Source organism: Notechis scutatus, chromosome 1, assembly GCF_049901735.1.
Source record: "Notechis scutatus isolate UNSWTSFEM ecotype Mainland chromosome 1, rNotScu1.2, whole genome shotgun sequence".
NCBI lineage: Eukaryota > Metazoa > Chordata > Lepidosauria > Squamata > Elapidae > Notechis > Notechis scutatus.
In genome coordinates this window covers 301,844,428-301,864,123 of record NC_142009.1, presented here as the reverse complement: position 1 = coordinate 301,864,123, position 19,696 = coordinate 301,844,428, and the positions used below count along the sequence as shown (strand labels likewise).

At 34.6% G+C, this 19,696-nt stretch overlaps 1 protein-coding gene across 3 annotated transcripts in view; it reads right to left on the bottom strand.

Moving 5' to 3' along the window:
* Positions 1–19,696, bottom strand: part of PPP4R4 (protein phosphatase 4 regulatory subunit 4) — a 71,697-nt gene that overhangs the window by 29,163 nt on the left and 22,838 nt on the right. For all 3 annotated transcript variants that reach the window (XM_026679147.2, XM_087952115.1, XM_087952116.1), the window contains exons 4-14: positions 17,443–17,590; positions 16,564–16,637; positions 14,972–15,078; positions 13,159–13,266; positions 11,324–11,445; positions 11,086–11,208; positions 8,417–8,586; positions 7,958–8,077; positions 5,389–5,466; positions 3,862–3,945; positions 2,728–2,910 (exon numbers count right to left, since the gene is read on the bottom strand). In XM_026679147.2, the coding sequence (XP_026534932.2) occupies positions 2,728–2,910; positions 3,862–3,945; positions 5,389–5,466; positions 7,958–8,077; positions 8,417–8,586; positions 11,086–11,208; positions 11,324–11,445; positions 13,159–13,266; positions 14,972–15,078; positions 16,564–16,637; positions 17,443–17,590 (1,317 nt within the window). The remainder of the gene's footprint in view (positions 1–2,727; positions 2,911–3,861; positions 3,946–5,388; positions 5,467–7,957; positions 8,078–8,416; positions 8,587–11,085; positions 11,209–11,323; positions 11,446–13,158; positions 13,267–14,971; positions 15,079–16,563; positions 16,638–17,442; positions 17,591–19,696) is intronic.

Genomic DNA, 19,696 nt, shown 5'->3' with positions numbered 1-19,696 from the left:
TCTTATACGCCCAGTCGTCTTATACGCCGGCAAATACGGTATGTTCTAAGCTTATTTATTCATAATTAAAATGCATACATGTCTGTAAATCTTTATTATTTCTTGTAAATTGATTTTAAAGGGCCCTAGAAATTCAAATCATAATCTCATATACATATGCACCACACTCTATACATATTAAAAACTGTTCATGATTCAAAAATGATTCAGAAATAATAGTTGGAACTGATATGAAGAGATAATGCATATATTATATAACATTTATGTATGCTATATATGTACACTATGAACTATTTTGCACTTTCTCTCTATTGGGTTAGTCTGCTTCGAAAAAGACAAATGTTTTTATCAGCTTCTTGCAGACTAGCAAAAAACATAGACAGGTATGTTTTGTAAAAAAAAAAAAAAGAGAGAGAGAGAGAGAGAAAGATAGCAATTTCAGCTTCATGAAAAATTAATGAACTTTTTGAACGCGCATTTTAAAAGGATTTTTATTATTTATTTGTTTGTTTATTTATTGGACTTTCAGTTAATATGGCCAACTGACCAGTTCATAAAACTCTTTCTGGACTGAAGCTTTTTCAATTCACATACAGAGAACTGAGTCTGCTAAGTTTATAAAACTCTCCTGGCTTAAGGAGAGTCCCAGAATCATCCCACAAGATCCACCTTGTGGTCTGCAAGGAGACTCTGGAGTGGTGCTCCTGAACAGCCTCTGTCTGTACATCAATCCTGACGGATTAATTGGTTTAACATTACAGTTTAGGAAGATGAAACAACAGAAGAAACTCCTTAGTGGCCTGCTGAAGAAACACAAAAATTAAGTCTGGACAAATGTGTGTGTTCCTATATTGATGATTATAAAACAAAACAACTATTTTTCTGCTCTGTTTGCAATGGTGAATTGTTATCGGGTGACCCTGTTCAGAGTGACCATAACCTTATCACAGAGGAAGGATCTGAAAAAAACCCGAAAGGCTGCGGTGAAGATTATTGCAAGATCTGACAGATACAATCACTGAGATCTGTTCTGAATTGGACTCTGCTACAAATCCATCTGAGTTGCCTAATTCTTGCTCTATCTGTTGTTATATCTGTTAGTGCAACTATTTGTAAGTTAGATTCATGCCTTCCTGATTAGTCAAAGCCACCTGGGAGATGATATTTGGATGGATCTGCGCATTGGGGATTTTATCCTTGGGTGACAGAGTAATCCCACATGCTTTGAAGGAAGTGATGGTGTCCTCCTTTCTTAAGAAGCCATTACTGGATCTAAGGTATTGGATTTCATTAGTTTTCCTCTAATACCTGGGGGGAAGCTAGATTTTCTTGAAGTCTGGAATGGTGAGAGAGAGGCATTTTGCTCCTAAATTTAATATAGAGCTCCAAGGTCCGGAGCTCAAACAACATTATTCTTCAAAAAGATCACCTTGCTCTTCCAGCAGAATTTTACATACTCTCATGACTGTTTTAAGATTTGCATTTCCTACACAGTTATTTCCTATTTAGTTCTTTCAGCACTACATTTTTAAAATTTGTCCTATATGCCACTTTGAGTCACTTGACAATTAAATGGCCCCATATAACCAGTTAATTAACTGACTTTAATCCAAAAACAAGTTTGTGCTTCCATGGATGCTATCTAATCTAATGACAGCATCCTGGATTCTGTGATATAAAACTTCCCCAGAATTATTTTTGAGGGCTAATGTATAAAGCCACAATGCATTCCTTACATTTCCCATTGATATTGGACTGGAAATTAAACAGCTTATTCTCCACACAAAAGTGCTTCCTTCATCTATTGCTACCAATTATTTTCTAGCCCTTCCAAATAGCTTTCCTGATATCTATAGCAAGATAAAGATGAAAAATGAAAAAGAAGGGGTCTTGCTAATTCCAACCTCTTCATATCTATCTGAGTAGGTAAACAAGCATTCTACCATCCAAAAATTCTCATCCAACTCTGATGTGTAACATTTAGGCTTTTATATACCACATGCATTCTGATGATCTAAGTATCAAAATACTGTTAATACATCATAATAAATTAAAACTGATTTGCACTTGTATTTTTTAAAACACTGGTTTTTATTTGAGAATGGGAATAATTTTGATTCAGCATTAGCAATCACATAAATGCTTTTTCAACTGAAGTATCATTTTTTCATGATTTTCCAAAGTTTCAAAACTTGAAAATGGGGAATCCTACAGGGGTGTCAAACTCGTGATGAGACAGCATCATGTGACATATCGCAACTTTTCCCCTTTCTTAAACCGGGGATGGGCCTGGCCAGCACATGATGCATCTGGTCCACAGGCTGCAAGTTTGACACCCCTGGTTCAGAAGAAGCAGGACAACCTCCCCCCCCCAAATTATTTTTGTCCCAGGTAAAGAAGTCCAATTCTACATACAAACATGATTAGAATGTATAAGGATTCATATTGTTTTTCATTAATTAAGTTTCACTTTTGGAATTTGCAATCCTGACTTATTTGGAAGCATCAGATGAAAATGAGCAAACCGAAACAGGCTACAGGTATTCAATTTAAACAACACTGGCTTTTCATTAAAAATACAAATTAAACTAAATAATTCTTGTTTGTTGTTGATATACTTGTCTCAACTTAAATTTATTTCAGTAGCAATGTTTATATTCTAATCTCTTGGAAAATGTTTTAAAACAATGTCATATACTACAGAGAGAAGGGTCACTGAGAACTCACATTTGTCATAATGATTGTCAGCATTCTGTGCAAAAAGCGGTAATAAATCTGATCACTTGAGATGACATGAGGCAAGCAGGCATACTTTTGTAGTAACTTCTCATGTGTCCTCCATTTTAAAGAGGTTGCTGCCCTCTGTTCAGCTCTTGTTAGTGCTGGAATTAACTCTGGAAAATTTAAAAGCTGAAAGGAAAACATTTTTAGGTATAGTTATCCTAAGATATATCACGCATATTAAATCAGAATCACCAAAATACAGTAGCATATACCACACATGATTATCCCAACCACTCCAATATCCACATCACTGAATTCTATGTCAAAGTTTTTAAATTATCTTTGAAACTTACATAAAATGCATAAAGTCAAACTCTGATTTAACTAACATTTGAGTTACTGATCCTAAACTGTAAGCTGGGTTTTCCAGTTACTTTTACTACCTGTAATATGCAGGAGAATGCCAGAGCCGCAAAACCTCAGGAACTAATTCATCCAGATTTTGCTGTATAGCTTTTTCTAGTTCACCATACATTCATTTATAATTATCAAGGGAGTACCGATAAAAAAAAACTATTAGCACTTGGGATCATTCTTCTGATTCTTGTTCATTTCTGTCCCTTCCCACTTTCACTGTTCTAAATTACATTTTGTTTTCTCTAATTCTCCCAAGGATATTAAGAAGACCTGTCCTGGAGACATACATACTATCAAAGCTTTCCCCACAACATTGAAAATAGGGTACTCAAGGTTTACACACTCTCTCTCTCTCTCTCTGCATTAACCTAATCACAGCCTCACAAATGAAAACAGAATAGTAACAAATTTCAGGTGCTTTTAGGGTGAGAAAAATGATAGTGCTTAGATAAGACTAAGATTATAAAGTAAGTTAAGACATGACTCCATCTCTACCCTGTGCATGTCTTGCTTGCTTCCTCACCATTTTGGTTAATTTTAATTCAAATTTAATGTATCTAAACATTTGTATCTTATATTTCATATTGCTATTTTTCCTGATGGATTGTAAGCCATCTAAAGTCACCTTAGCAAGATAGGTAACACATAATTTTAATTAATAAATAGTGGATTTTCTTGTTGTTTAAAATATGATTCTACTGGCAGAGTCATCTACTTTACCTTGTTCTCTGATCCACTGTTTTCTCCTCCAGTAGACAGAAGTTCAAGAATTTCTGGAAGGTTATTTATTAATGCATCTATCACCTAATTAAAAGATAATATATTACTTACATTTGCAAAACCTATCTACCTAGCTAACTGATCTGAGTGCAGAACTGCAGAAAAAAGAAAGTATTCTGATCTAACAGCCTGCAGAAGGCAAAGTTAATGTTGTATGAAGAAACAGAGTGCAGACAGCAAAGTGTATGAATTTGATGGAGAGAGAGCAGATAAGTTAACAAAGCAATAAAAGGTAAACGATTGCTTGAGTCCAAATGATAGACCATGAAAACATCTCAGACAAACACTCTCCTAATTTACATGAATATAAAAAAGGGAGGAGGGGAAGTACAAACATGGTACTATAGCCAATTGAAACAAAAGTATTTCTTAGTCTTCCATGGAGCCTATTTCTTGGCCTGTTCTGCTTCCTCACAGGGCTGACAAAGGGTATTTGGAATCATCCATTGCTGTAGAAACACCCATTCTTATCTGTAAAATACCAGGAAGCATTGGAGATGTTTCACGTACTATTATATGAATTTATCATATAATTAGTTCATCTCTAAATTGCCTTGCAGCAATGGCATACAGTTCCTAGTATTGGACCAGCTGACTAATCACCACGAGTCAGAGTGCTTATCTATCATAGATTCCCACTTAAAACTGGGGGGAGAATCTTCCATCCAAGAAACATAATTGTATAAACACACAGAGTGACTTATCTATTCAGCGCTTCATCTAATCCCTTTCTGTTCATCAGAGAAGACAAGTTTAAGAGGAAATACCATAGTACTCAAATATAGTTGTTCCGCTTTCTAGCATTTAAAAAATATTAGTAATTATTTCCCTTTTGTTTTCCTAGTCAGAATATTCCCAGTCCATTTCCTAGTCTGAATACTGTATGTCTTCCTTGCATAACTTTGTCTTCTATTGTCTCACCCCATACATTCTGATTTAACAATATAATTTCTGGAGCAAAACTGAACATATCATACTAAAGGGAATCTTACTTAGCACTAATCAGACTGGTTGAACCTAAGGCATAGCAAACTGGAGTGAGATCGAACTCTTATATATGCCTTTGAAGAGTGATTTCTTTTGCAAATTCAACTTTAGACATTTTCTATTTCTCCTGGGAAAGTGTTATAAGAGTTATCCCTTGTCACTTTCAGATGACTTTACAGCAAGGGTCTTCAAACTTGGCAAGTTTAAGACTTGTGGACTTCAATTCCCAGAATTCCTGAGCTAACAATTCCTGAGCTAACTCCCAGAGGAATTCTGGGAGTTGAAGTGCACAAGTCTTAAAGCTGTCAAGTTTGAAAACCCCTGCTTTATAGTGATATCATTCTGTCCTTTATGTCTAGGGTCATGAGACAAATGGCTATGATTCATCCTATGTTTGAGCCATCAAGAATTTCTTCCTTTAATAAATATAATTTGGAATAACTGTGATTTATCAAATATAAACAACAAATAGGTCATTACCTCTACTGATTCATCCTGCAATAAGGCTATCAGTTCTTTATGTATTATATACACATCAGTATTTAAAAGCTTGGCAACCTGGAAAATTACAAAACAATATACAGATATTAGTTCTTTTAATCTATGTTTTATTTTTAAAAACAAAGCTTGAATAGTACCTTGAATAGGAAACTAAGGTATAAACTAAATCTAAAATGCCAATACCCATACTTTAAGGCTGTTGAAGTCATGTTTTCAACATTAATGTCCATATCATCATGTTGCATTGATTTAGAATCAAAGAGATTTATATGGTTTATTTGTTCAGTAGTTTGTTTCAATAGTAAAGCTGAGGTTCTGCAACACTTTGAGTCCAATATGACCTCCTATACAATTTAAAACTTAAGTGAACTGTGGGGATATATCTGGAATATGTTGCCATCAATAGGCTAATTCTTTCTCAGAGAGTGAAAGGTAGTGAAAGTTCTGGACAGGTTTCTGAAATCAGCAAACTGCAGTTCTGCAATTTTATTGACAGGGGAAGTGAGGTTAAATCTTCCCAAGGAACTATTTTCTTCACAAGTACTGTATAAGTAAACTAACAGACAACCAATATACATTGAGAGGATAGTGGGTCAAATGCTAAGGGTTCTCCTTAAAGGTATCTTTTCAATTAACACAATGAAAAAAAAATTATACTTGGGATATAAAGACCTTTCAGAAAGTTCAGTTAAAATGGTCGATACCAATAAAATATAGAGACTCCATTTTATCATTAAGTGAAATTAAGGGAACTTACTGTATGGCTATAGCCATGCTTATTCACAGCTATGTTTATAACTGTTCTGACTTGTAAAACTTTAATAAATTAATCAAGGGGCTAAAGTATTATTACAGAACAAGTGTTTGAAAGCATTGGAATAAAGTAATATTACAAACAATAAGAGATTAAAAAAGAAAAAAAAATGTAATTTGTATTCTTATAACCTCTACATTGGATTACTGCAATGCACTTTACCTGGGACTGTCCCTGAAGATTATCTGGAAACTGCAGTCGGTTCAGAAAGACAGTTTCGCAGTATAATATTTATATTATGGGTGCTGCATTGGCTTTAAAAAGTGTTATTCAAGGTGCTGATATTGACTTTTATTATTTATATACCACTGAAGGCAATTTATATTAATTAAAAATATTAAAAACAGACAATTAAAACACCAACATAACCCAAAAAGAAGAATCCAAATAACAAACAATGATCATAATACATGTCTCACAATGTTAGGGCATCATTGACAACTTCAGCTTCCAAATGTTTCATGAAATAACTCTTGTATTAATGGTTTTTGAAAAGAAATCAGAGTTGCAATAAGGGATTGTTATAGAAAGTAGAGCCATCACCATTCCCGATCTCACCTTTTGTGTTTCCTTCAACATTTCAATAGGAATGAACAAACTGGTTACCAACAGAACAACAGATTTGGAAGAGACCTTGGAGGTCTTCTAGTCCAACACTCTGTGCAATCAGGAGACCCTATACCATTCAAGACAAGTGGCTGTCCAGTCTTTTCTTAAAAGCCTCCAGTGATGGATCATCTACAATGGCTGAAGGCAGCCGTTCCGCTGGTTAATTTTTGTCAGTTCTTTAGTTCTCCTTAGTTCTAGGTTGCTTCTCCCTTTCATTAGTTTCCAACCATTTTTTTTGGCTTGCCTTCTGGTGCTTTGGAAAATAGGTTGACCCCCTCTTCTTTGTGGCAGCCCCTCAGATATTGGAACACTGCTATCAGTGTTCCAATACTGCCATCTGCAAGTGGCTAGGAGCTATTTCTTTAAAAATCGAAATCAAACATCTTGTACAATGCATTTTGCAACCTACTGGAAACCAATGCAGCACCTACAATATACAGTCACATGGCTGCAATGGCTCTCATCCAACACTATGTGCTATTGCATTATATGTGGATTGATGTTTTTAGATAGCATTCAGGGCACTCCTGGAAGAGAGGCAATTATGCAAACTTCCCCTGGGAGAGAGTTCCATAACTGAGATACTACTTATATTACTGAAGCTACTGAAATATTTTAAATACATAAATAAAATAATAAGATGGCCTACTCATGATAATCACAACATGAAGCAATTCTATCAAAAGGCCTCTAGGTAGCATCTTGAAACTGATCTTAGATTGCATACTCAATACCAATAGCAATAGCACCTAGACTTATATACCGCTATATAGCCCTCTCTAAGCGGTTTACAAAGTCAGCATATTGTCCCCAACAATCTGGGTCCTCATTTTACCCACCTCAGAAGGATGGAAGGCTGAGTCAACCTTGAGTCTGGTGAGATTTGAACTGCCAAATTGCAGACAGCCGGCAGTCAGCAGAAGTAGCCTGCAATACTACACTCTAACCACTGCGCCACCATGGCTCATGGTTCTAAGGGGTGGCAATCTTTTAAGAAGTACTTTTAATAGGTTAAAATGTGATATTTTAGATAATTATAAACATGACAAAATAAGATTCAATATTTTAAATATTTATTAACGTTAAATCAAACAGTGTTTCCATAACATATATTTCCTGACTTACTTCATAGAAGCTACTAGCCATAGTATGTCTAACTGGTACTTCAGGATCATGACAGAAACAGAAGAATGTAGAATACAGTTCCAAATTGAAATTTTTGGGATCCACAAAAATCATCATGGCCTAGAAATATAAAGGATGTAATGTATAATAAAGTTTAGCACATATATGTCTGCCCCCTCCTCCACTTTCCTATTTGCTCTCCAAAAATAACTGGCAGAAATAGAAATTATAATCTATCCATTTAGCTGGAGTAAGCAACAATGGCCATCAAATCAGGCAAACCTTACTCCTTTTAATCTACCCTTTGTTAAACTGTAGTTCAGCCCCACTAACCTTACTGATCTCTGATTTAGGAGAAAATGTGTTTCAGAGGAAATAATCTCTCTTTAAAATCAGAAAGAGTTTCACAAGTCTATCTTTCACACAAATTACAGATAAACAAAAGAGCATTTCACTCACAGGTAAATTGTAAGCACAGTTCTTCCTCACTGATATGTATTTCTTTTCCTGTTCTAGGGTTTGCAGCTGAATCTGGTTGTCATTGTGCCCATTTTCCTGTTCTAATCCCAGTGTACAAAGCTTCTTATAGAACTCCAAAAATCGCAAATGCTGCTCTGGTGTAAAAATTCCTTTAAACAAATAAAATGCTTGTTCAATATTTTATTTTCATAAATTGATTAATCATTGCGCTTATAGTAGCAGACATAATGAATTCAGCACTTTAAATCTCTGCCATGCCAAGCAGTTCATTGACAATACTGGCAAATCTCATCTCCTCTTTCCCTAGTTGCCTCGCACAACTGTAAAGTTTACAAACTCTAAATATAGCTTCTGAAAACACTTCTACATTAATATGAAGAAACATAGATTTGATTAAACTAAATATTTTATTTTTATCACTTTGAAATATAGCATTTGCAGATCAAAGAACCATAAAATAATTGCCATGAACTTCTAATATACTGAGGCTTTCCTCTCTGCACTGATCAAACCCACATTTTGTAGTGCTAACAGCAATGTAATACTTCTCCAAAATATGAAGATAAGAGTGACTATATTCTATGTGATTTCACTTGCATATTTCCAAACATACATATATACTTTTACATCCTAAAAGTATATATGAAGTCCTGCTTTAGGGCTTTTCTATAATATACTAGAAATATGTAATTACCAATGTATTATTGATCTCTGAGGGGAAAAGCCCTGTCAGAATACATTCTAATTTGCTTTTAGATAAAAACTTAAAGCTAACTATTTCCCCATTTCATGGATTGTTACCTTGCAATGCTAAAGAGATTTGCACATGCCAATGATACAATTTGCTGTATATTGTTGGGAGTTATATGAAGTCCAAGCTTGTTTGTTTGCTTGCAGATATTTCATTATCAGATTAGGCATTTCTTCAGAAAATGTTATTTGGTTTGATAATGAAACATCTGCAAGCAACAACCAAATTCAGAGAACACCAAGGACTCTACAATTCTGCCCTGAGCTATGTATGTTCTCTTCTATGGGAGTTATACATTTCCAAAAGGTTAACACATGATGGGTAGGTCATACATGAACGAGCAATCACACTGGAGAAGGAAATAGCAACCCACTTCAGTGTTTACCAAGAAATCTGATTAAACATATCATCTGAACATTAGTTCTACAGGTTACAAAGTATATAGCAAGCTACTGGGGGGAAGAGCAGACAACAAACATTTGAGTTGTACTGGTCTTTATGATGTGGCTGGGTTAAAGATGAAAGCACAGTCAGCTGCTGATATCATTATCAAAAGGATAAATTGATGCTGCAAAAAATGTACAGTGAAATGTCGGAATCATGATCCAATCATGACATGATGAAGTCTAGCAGAATTATAAGAATGAATACTGAAATAAGCCATTTCACATGAGATGACATCAGAGCTTCTAGTATGAACACAAATATCATAGAAGAAAGGTTAACCTTATTAACAAAAGGGAGCCACAGTCAATGCTTGGATACCCATGACAGAATTGTCTCTATTTGAATTCAAGACAAGCCAATATCCAAGTCTATACTCCAACCATAGTTTTAGAAGAAGGAGAACTTGAAAAGTTCAAAAGTAACTTGCAACACTGTGTCAACGCAAAAATCACATCTTACTAATGAAGCAAAAGACAGGCTAGGGGAATACTATGAATATTCAGGGTTTCTTCCAATAATTTAAAAGACAACCTAACATATGGTCATTACCAGACAGACAACACCAACATGGAACGGTCTATGTATTTTGCAAGCAAGTATGGCCAAATTGTTCTGTCAGTCAGAACTAGACATGGCTCTGAATGAGGCTCAGATCTGTTGTAAGTCACTATTTTCAGTTCTATTGTAACTTTGAACAGCTAAACAAATGGTAGTTAAGTTGAGGACAACCTGTAGGTTGTCAGTAAGCTTCTGTAATACTTTCAATTCAAAGTATTTGTAAATAACTATGGTACAGCACCAGGCTTTCTTACATCCACTGAACAGTTCCACCTGTTGAGAACAATTTTCTTTTCCTTTCAGCTCATTCCCCCTCCATGTAAAATTTGCAGGATGTGAATTAAATACATTAGAAATCCATTTTTGGTTCGGGTTCTGGCATACCCTTAAGAGGTCATGGGGGGGTGTAGACCCCTGCTTACCCCTTATTTTTCTTATTGTTTAATTTTTCTTTGTACCCATTTCGTTTCCAACTGATACACTTATACTTATATCATTTGTTTAAAATAAAATAAATAAATATCATTTGTATCTAGGAAATAACTGCTTGCTTGACACTATTTTATTTGGTATTTAATTATTTGAATGACTTTTAAGTGAATGTTGATAAATCATATATTTTCTAAATTATACTATATTATATATTAAATACTTAAGTATTTAAGCAGATATTGATTAAAAATTCATATCAATACTATCATATCATAGATTATCTGGGGGAAAAGTGGCAGATTTTGTCATTTAATTATATATTTCCTTATTATATTTAATTGAATATCAAGTGTTCTTTATTCCAGAAATAAGCACAATCAACTACAATGTTAAATGTTTCCAACTAAATATATACAAATGCAGCACCCTTAAAATTGTATTGAGAACTTTTTAGTCATACCATATAGTCCATTACAAAGCTTCCCTAAATGAAAAGATAATGAAACCAGAATAGATTCATCTGCTTTAAAGGACTTTTCACAGAATGATTTCACTAATGGGAGAACAGTTTGACTTCTATCATCTGAAAAACAGAAAAGATATGATTAGAAACGGATGAATAATCAACATATGATTATTAGCATATTAGAAATGGATCATAACAGGCAAAAAATAGCTGCAAAGCTAATGAATCTTACCTGCATCAAACATTTCTAACAGATTTACCAATGTTTCAAAAGCTGCAAGACGTACACTGCTGCCTTCATCCCTTGCTAATTCTACTAGTTCTGGAAGCACTACATTTTTTGTTAGCTCCGTTCTAAAAAAAAAAAACAACCAGCAAACATTTAGGAGATAACTCATAATTGTCAGCTATACTTATACATAATTGTCATACATTGGAAATAAGCAATAGCAATAGATTTATATACTACTTTACAGTGCTTTACAACCCTCTCTAAGCTGTTATAGAGTCATATTGCCCTTAACAATCTGGGTCCTCATTTTACCCACCTTGAAAGGATGGAAGGCTGAGTCAACCTTGAGCCTGGTGAGATTTGAACTGTCAAATTGCAGGCAGCCAGTAGGCAGCAGAAGTAGCCTGCAGTATTGTACTCTAACCACTGTGCCACTGTGGCATGGAGACAGCTTTCAATATGTATATTTCCTTAATCTATTTCTACAGAAAAATGTATTTAAACATGAATAGAATTCACAAGTCAAATAATAATTGGTTTATTAAAATCAATGGGGCTAACTATTAAGTAGTGTCTATTACATTTAATTTCTCAGTAGTATACCAGTAAAATTTCATACACAAGAACAGCATAACCTAGAGCAAAATTTATGTGTTAGAATTTGAATTCTGAAATGCTTTCAGTAGAGGTTTGTTCTACTTTGTGATCAGTTGAGTCAAAGTATTGTTGGCATTCCAGTGGCAGCAGTAAACTGCTACACACAAGACCACATGAAAAAGATTATTCTCTACATCTACTGCTCCTTTGAAATAATTCCATCCATCTTTTATGAGAGAACCATGTGCATATGTGCCTGTGTGTGTATGTGTCTAATCCAATGCTCGCTGAAAACCATGACTTAGGGCATCACCTGGAAAGTCAAGAGAATAAACAGGATGATAGAAAAATGAAATACTAATTTTGAAAGCTCAAAACCTACTTCTTTTTCATTTACCTGTCTCAAGATGTCAGTTTCATAATTAATTTGGTGAGCTCCAATTTAGGAAAAAATTAAACTGAAGAAGAATCTTTAAACTTTTAACTGCCATGGCATGAAAACTGCTGCCAAGCACTCAGATCTCAATCAATGACTGCTCGCCAGGACTACAGGGATTGATCGTAACCAACATTCATTTAGCATTGGCATAACTTAAAATGGTCATTGAATGGTCATAGGTCAAAGGCTATCTGTACTCCATTATATTTATGCAACATGCCAAGTTTAAAATCATGTTTCCTAAATACATCCAAATTGTTTACAAATATTGAAAAACATAGAAACTAGAACAGAGGGCTACAGTATGTCACTCAGTGCACTCAAGCACTAAACATAATGCAGAACCACTGATATACTGATATTGAGTTATGACTGCTTATCTCTGGATTCACCTAATGGCAACATAGTCACACTTTATTAATTGACCAAGATCAGCTTAGTGATAATTTGAATTTGGATTTTTTTTTCCAGATATTTTAATCTTTATGTCACATTGGCTGTGAGAGGAAATAGCCCAGGATTCAAAGATGAATTTATTAACAATTGCAATTTAAGAAAAGCATACTTGGTAGCAATAGGAAAATGTTTGTCTAACATATCTAATATATCTTGGTTGTTCATAAAAGGAAATCACTTGTAGTTGGAGTAAATAATTTGAAAACTTATATTGTATGAATTCAACCTAACAAATAAAATCAATCCAATTTAGAAACTGTGTGATCTCTTCCAGATTAATACAAATATTATCTAGAATTATTTTCACTGTTTTATGCATTATGAATTATCAAGCTTTGCTCACCCTATTCCTTGAGCAATTAGTTCTAGCTGCCGGCACATGTAGGAACGAACTTCATATTCTACATCCTGGCAAAGAGATTTTACCAGGGGAAGGATTTCTCTTTTAATGCTAAAAAGGAAACAGTTACTTAAATTGTAATAGAAAAAACTGTTCTGTAATTTTATCACATATATTTGAAAACTGTAATGAAAAAGTAAAAAGACTGATAATTATAATTTATGTAATTGTTATATTAATGTATGTAATAACTGTATTTATGTTTTTTCAATGTCAAAACAACAACACGCTACAATACATATAAAAGATAATTTACACTTCTCAAATGTTAAGAACATAACAGGCCACTATACCATCATAACAATATTTAATAATACTAGAAGCACAAATGTTAGCAAATAAACAGAACTGCAAACTGTAACTCTATCAGTATTAAAGATATATAAGTAGATAAATAATTGGGAAACATATCAAAAATTCTAAATTTCTGAACAGACAACATATCACACTTGGTGAATAAAGAATTCTATTCTATTCTATTCAGACCAGACTTATCTGAAAAAAATCTTCTAGAAAATAAAGATATTATTAGAGTTGAACTTTAAAACTCACAATTTACTTTGGAAACAACAGAATGTTCTTAAGAAGACAAAATATATTTTGAAAACCTGTTTCTTTATGAGTCATTTTGTTTTCCATTTGCTCATTTGTTCCCTATCATTTGTTTATGGAAATCTTTTGATTGGCATCAGGATGAAGGCAAGCATTCTTTGGATTTGCTTTCATAGAATCATCACAGAACAAAATATGACTGGCTACTTAGCATCATCCTGAAGTCAAATCATATTTTGATCAATGCTTTCTTCTTTCCTTTGGGCATGCAGGAAAAAAAGGGACAAGTCAAGAAATCTAGCCATCTATATTATACGCGCTATCACTGTTAAAATATGGTGGGTGCCTTTATTTCCTGGTTATCCACCAGACAGTTCTCAAAAGGAGAGTGGGGTTGTCTCTACAGCAAGATAAAAAATAAAATAAAACCATATGTAGCTAAAAAGAAGACAAGGGATTCAAGAACCATTCACTGACATTATTTTTAATGTCTTCACACCCACATAAAATATCCAACATGCTTTATAAGCCTATCAACACAGCAATGCAAGGTCTGAACAAAAATTAAGCAAATCACAATGAACCTACCTTGAACATTCATAAATCTCAGCTCTTATATAAACTCTATTCTGAGTTACACTATCATATTCTTTGAAACTAAAAGACAGGCAGACAAATTCAATACCTTTATAAGAGCAAACAAGGTGGTACTTCTGAACAAAAATGAGGTTCACTGTTTCTGAAATTGCTTTTATGCTGGATGGCATGCAATTATTGTATATCCTTCAATATGGTATACCAGTCTTGACAAAAAAATTTAAAAACACTTCCAAACAAATAACATAAAATCTAAAATGGCAACTAGTAGGGAAAATCATGGAAATAAGAATAAAATTTGCTGAAATGACACTGTGCAGGGCAAAGTTGACAATTGAAGTTGTAGGAAATATTTATCCTTTTATAGAGGATGCAATTCAGGACCTACAATTGCTATGTAGACTCCATTATTCTCATTTAGATAAAAAAAAAAGATTCTGCTCACCAGAGCTTTATGGATTGTGTCTTGCGATCACTGTGTAATAAAAATGTTGTCAATATCCAAAAGTAGCATTCTTTTCTATTGCAACAAAATGAGGTCACCTTGTTTCCTTTGTAGAAGGCCATTTATTCATTAGGGCATCTAAAACACACACAAGCTACTCACATATGAGCTTCAAACTTGTTAGCTAATTTCCCCAAGATTTTACAACTAACCAGGCGAGACTGAAGCGTTTGGGAAAGCTGTGCCTTGGAAACAAGAGGATTCAAGATCTGTAGGACAGAAGAAGAAATCCAGGCAACAAATGTAAAATTAGATAAATAAAACTCAGGCAACAAGAATATGCATTAAGAACTACTTCACATGCTAAACCTTTACTGATATCAACTTTCTAAGTCATCCTTGCAGCAAAAGTCAGAGAAATTATAGACATGTGATACAATTTATTTATTTTTCCCTATATCAGAAAAATATAACCTATGGCATAATGGCCAAGTTAGTAAAACCACAAAGATAAACTCAAAGTTTATACTCTTGGGTTTAGAACAATGTAAACGTCTTTTAAGTTTTGTACAATTTTAAACATAACTCTTGGTTTTCCCCATTCCATATAAATCTTGAATATTCACTAATCTTTGCTATTATATGTTGTCGAGTGAAGTTTCTAATTCTCCAGGTTTCATTTGGATTAATGTCTGTAGTAAAAAAAAAAAAAAAAGTCCATTCTGAATTATCAAAGGTTTTTTTCATGTCTAAAAATATTACAGCTGCCCTCTTTTTATTAATGTTGACAAATTTTAGTCTATAATAAATGTTACCTTTTATTTTCTTTTTTGGAATGTAATTATCTGATTTACATGTACAGTTTTGGGAATGCACTTCATACATTTGGCTAATGTGTATTTGTAAAGAAATTGGATTATTATGTATTAACCTTATAGACATCTTCTTCTCAAGCTTTTGCTATTATTTTTCTTGTTTGATTTTCATTCATCATTTTCAATTGTTCTTCTATCTTTTTGTTACACAAAGTCAACAGCATTTCTGTGCCTGGCGTCTTACTCGTTTTAATTTTCTTTACTGCTTATTTAATCTCTTATGTTCATATTAAGATTTGTCTACATTTTTAGTAAATTAATTAAGCTGAGTTTTCAATAAATGCTTTTGAATGCCTCTTGTAATTTTATACCTGAAATATAATTCCACACAAAATATTCTTTTGTTATTATCAATCTTATATATAATAATTTGTTTTTTTTTCTTCACAGCTATATCAGCCTTCTTTCTTTCTTTTTTCTGATTTCATATGACAGACGTTTCCTTGGTTTGTTTGCATTTTCAAAATGATTTTGTTTGTTTTTTTATGTTTTGAAATTCTATCACTTCCAGTAAATCTAATAGTTAATTTACTGAACTCTTTCAGTGCTTGTTGATCGAGACTAGTTTTATGAATCTCTTCTAATGATCATTTCTATTATGTTCTTTTTCCCCCGATTTGCTGCAAGCCTTATTAAGGTTTTACTTGTCTCCCATATAGTTGTCTCTTTGTGACATATTTTTACAAACAATCATTCTTATTTCTATAATTCTTTAAGCAACACTATATGATTGGTGTTTCTTTAAATAGCACATATCATTCATCCTCCATCTGAAGATAATTTCTGAAACCAGGATATTACAATTAGAGTATGATCCGTATACATCACTGAACCAATATTACTTCTTCCCATTAATATTGTTTGGGAAAACAATATTACCTCATGTCTAATAGTTTCTTTCGGAAGAGCTTCTATTGCAGCAAGAAGTGTATCCAGCCAAGCATTACTGACACCTGTAAAGTACAAATAAACTACATATATAAACACCACAAACCAGTTCTGTAAAATTCTTTTAGGCAATAACTTCAATTAACAACATTGTGACAACAGTAACACTAAAATAAATATATAATATATACACTATAGAAGGTAATATGTTAAAATATAATTTAACAGATCAAATAGGAATTTGGCTGTAACAAAGTCCCACCAAATAAAAGCCTACACTCAACTTACTTTCGAGTAGACCACATTTACTGACTGCATTGTTCAGTGACCATATGAAGTTTTGACAGTACTGAAAAAATAACTTTAAGACCTATGTCTACATTAATGACCTTTGTAGTGTTTCTCAATCATGTAAATACCATTAAAGTCAGTACATATTTTTCTGTGCTTGATCTGTTTTTCTTTTTGTTTCCCCCTTGCAAATAGGAGAGATTGGAGAAGAAGGGATCACAAGTGAGTATGTAGGCACAAAGCGGGAATACTTCGGGTTGTTTGTACAGTACTCTCATGGTTTAAATCCCTAAGCATTCTTGGGATTGCCAGCACCACATCCTTTTGATGTGTCTTCCCCATTATGTGCCTGGTTAGTTTTTTGTAATTCCCTCTTTTTATAATTTTATTAAAACAGGTTTTTTTTAATAACAAGGGAGAAATAAAACAAAAGCTAATCAACTACATGATGTAGCACTAGCAAACCTATTCTGTAATTACTTATTTTATTTTATTCCTGCATGTACTGCTTTAAATAATACATTATCAGAAGAAAAAGCAGAGCAAACTAAGAAATCAGCAACACAGTATTCCTCTGACCTGCATCTCTATGTTCCAGATTCTGTAGAATGAGTTGTAAGAATGAGTGAGAGTAAGTATGGATGGATATTGACTCCTCTTGAAGAATTGTCAAAAGAGAAACAGCTGCTGTTAATTGCATTTCCACACCTGCAACAGGTAGAACTTCCTGTATAATCAGAAAAAATAATAACTAACAAAAGCAAATATAGCAAATATAAAAAGACATCTGTTTGTAAAATTTATCATACCTAATTTATAATTATTGTGTTTTATTGTAGTTTGCTTTCTCACACTTTGAGGACAATTGAACATGGCTGCCTTAACACACCCATTTCTTCTCAGGCACTCCACTGCTGCTGATCCAACACAGGCATTCTTAATCAGCTGGCTCTCCACTAGCAGTCCTCTCCCACCATTGGCCCACCAGCGTTCTTCCCTATACTTCATCAAGAGCGTTTCACAGAGGGATACTTTTCCACAACCATTTGGCTGTGTGGGACATATGAATGTGCATCTGGGCAGCCAATCCACCCACCAGCCTTGGGCATGGGTGGCCTCAGGCACGGGGAGGTGGGTGGCGTTGCTTTGGTGTACATGCAAGAAGAGGGGGGGAAAGCGGCCCGCACAGGGGGTAGTCAGGGGCAGGGCCGCTTTTTTGTGGATGAAACCCTCCCTGCTTTTATTCTTTCTCGCTCTTTCCCTCCAGCAGCATCTGGGTGGAGTTGGAGGAGGTTAAAAAAAAGAGATGGGAGAAAGGGGGAAACTCCCTTGTGTTCTTTCAGTTTTGGGATGACCTCAACCCCTCCTTTTGCCCAACCTGGGACCAGATTCAAATTTCTCACTTCTTGACCACGAGGCAAAAATACTTCCTCACCTATCACATCTCCCCAATGCTGACTTTTTTGGGGTGTGAAGGCCTTAGTGTCTTCACGTGTCTTTGAGTGTGTGTGTGTATTGTGTATGTGTAAATCACCTGAAGGGCTGCTGAGAGAGCTGGGTTGGAGGTGGGGGTGGAGTTAGCATTAGAGTTAGGGTCTAACCTTTCATTCAAAACTAGTCAGATTTTTTTGCCTGCTCATTTGTCTTCCTGTGATTGCAAGATTCTCTCTTTAAAAATCTGCAGTTGGGAATCAGCAGCAATTATTTCAGCATTGCTGTTTCTCATTAATATTTGGAAGGAAATATTGGCCTTGTAGTATTTTGCAGCTAAGCAGTGAAGCCAGTGAAGCTTGTTATTAACCTTGTCATTATGCCAGCGGGGAGGGGGGGAGTGCTGTCTCCTGAAAGGCTGGGAAGGGAAAGGCCTGTCCCCAACTATCCTGTCCCGTATGGGCCCTTCCCCCCCTTGCATGCACATCGAAGCACTGTCCCCACAACCCTGCACCTAAGGACGCCCACCCGTGTGAACTGGCTGCCTTGATGTACATTTAAATGTCCCAGACAGCACCTAGGATGAAGAGGCTGGGGAAGAATGCTGGTGGACCAATGGCGGGAGAGAAGTGTCAGTGGAGAGCCAGCCAAGTAAGAATGCCCATATTGGGTCAGCCGCAGTGGAGTGCCCAAGAAGTGGGCATGTTAAGGCAGCCATGTTCATTTGTCCCATTCTGACATTATTTTGCGGATTTGAAGAATATTTTAGCAATGAATAAATTTTTGGATAAACGGTTTCATTTCTTTTTCCTAGATTATACAATCCAACTATATATTCCAGCTAATTTTCCCCCCAACTTCAGCTCAATCTCAATGCCAGCCTTATAAGGTAGACCAGATTAGGAAACAGATATAGCATGGGCCAAAAGCTACTTTTATTAGAACAGCTATAGTAGCAGAATCTCAGGAGGGACTATTTTATCAACTGGAAACTTGATCAGAGGCTTATTTAGGGATTTGGGACACATAGAATATCTTTTTTCTATTATTTAAAAATATATTGTATTTATTGATATCTGATTTCCCAATTTTTTCTTTTTGTTCAAGAATTAAGTTATGTGCCACTGTCTGTGTCTACTCTTTAGCAACCACATTGATAGATAAACTGACTTAAATATAAGTAAATTAATTTTATAATATGATATGGAATATTACTAGTTTTGGTCAACATGAAAGAGGGATTAAATTTAATAGAAAACTGAATATTACTTTTACAGAGTATCTCAGGGGTGTCAAACTTGCATCGTCACAGCATCGTCATGTGACGTATCAGAAGTTTTTTCCCCTTTGCTAAACCAGGCAGGGGACTGGGCCAGCACGTGACGCATCTGGCCCCCAAGCC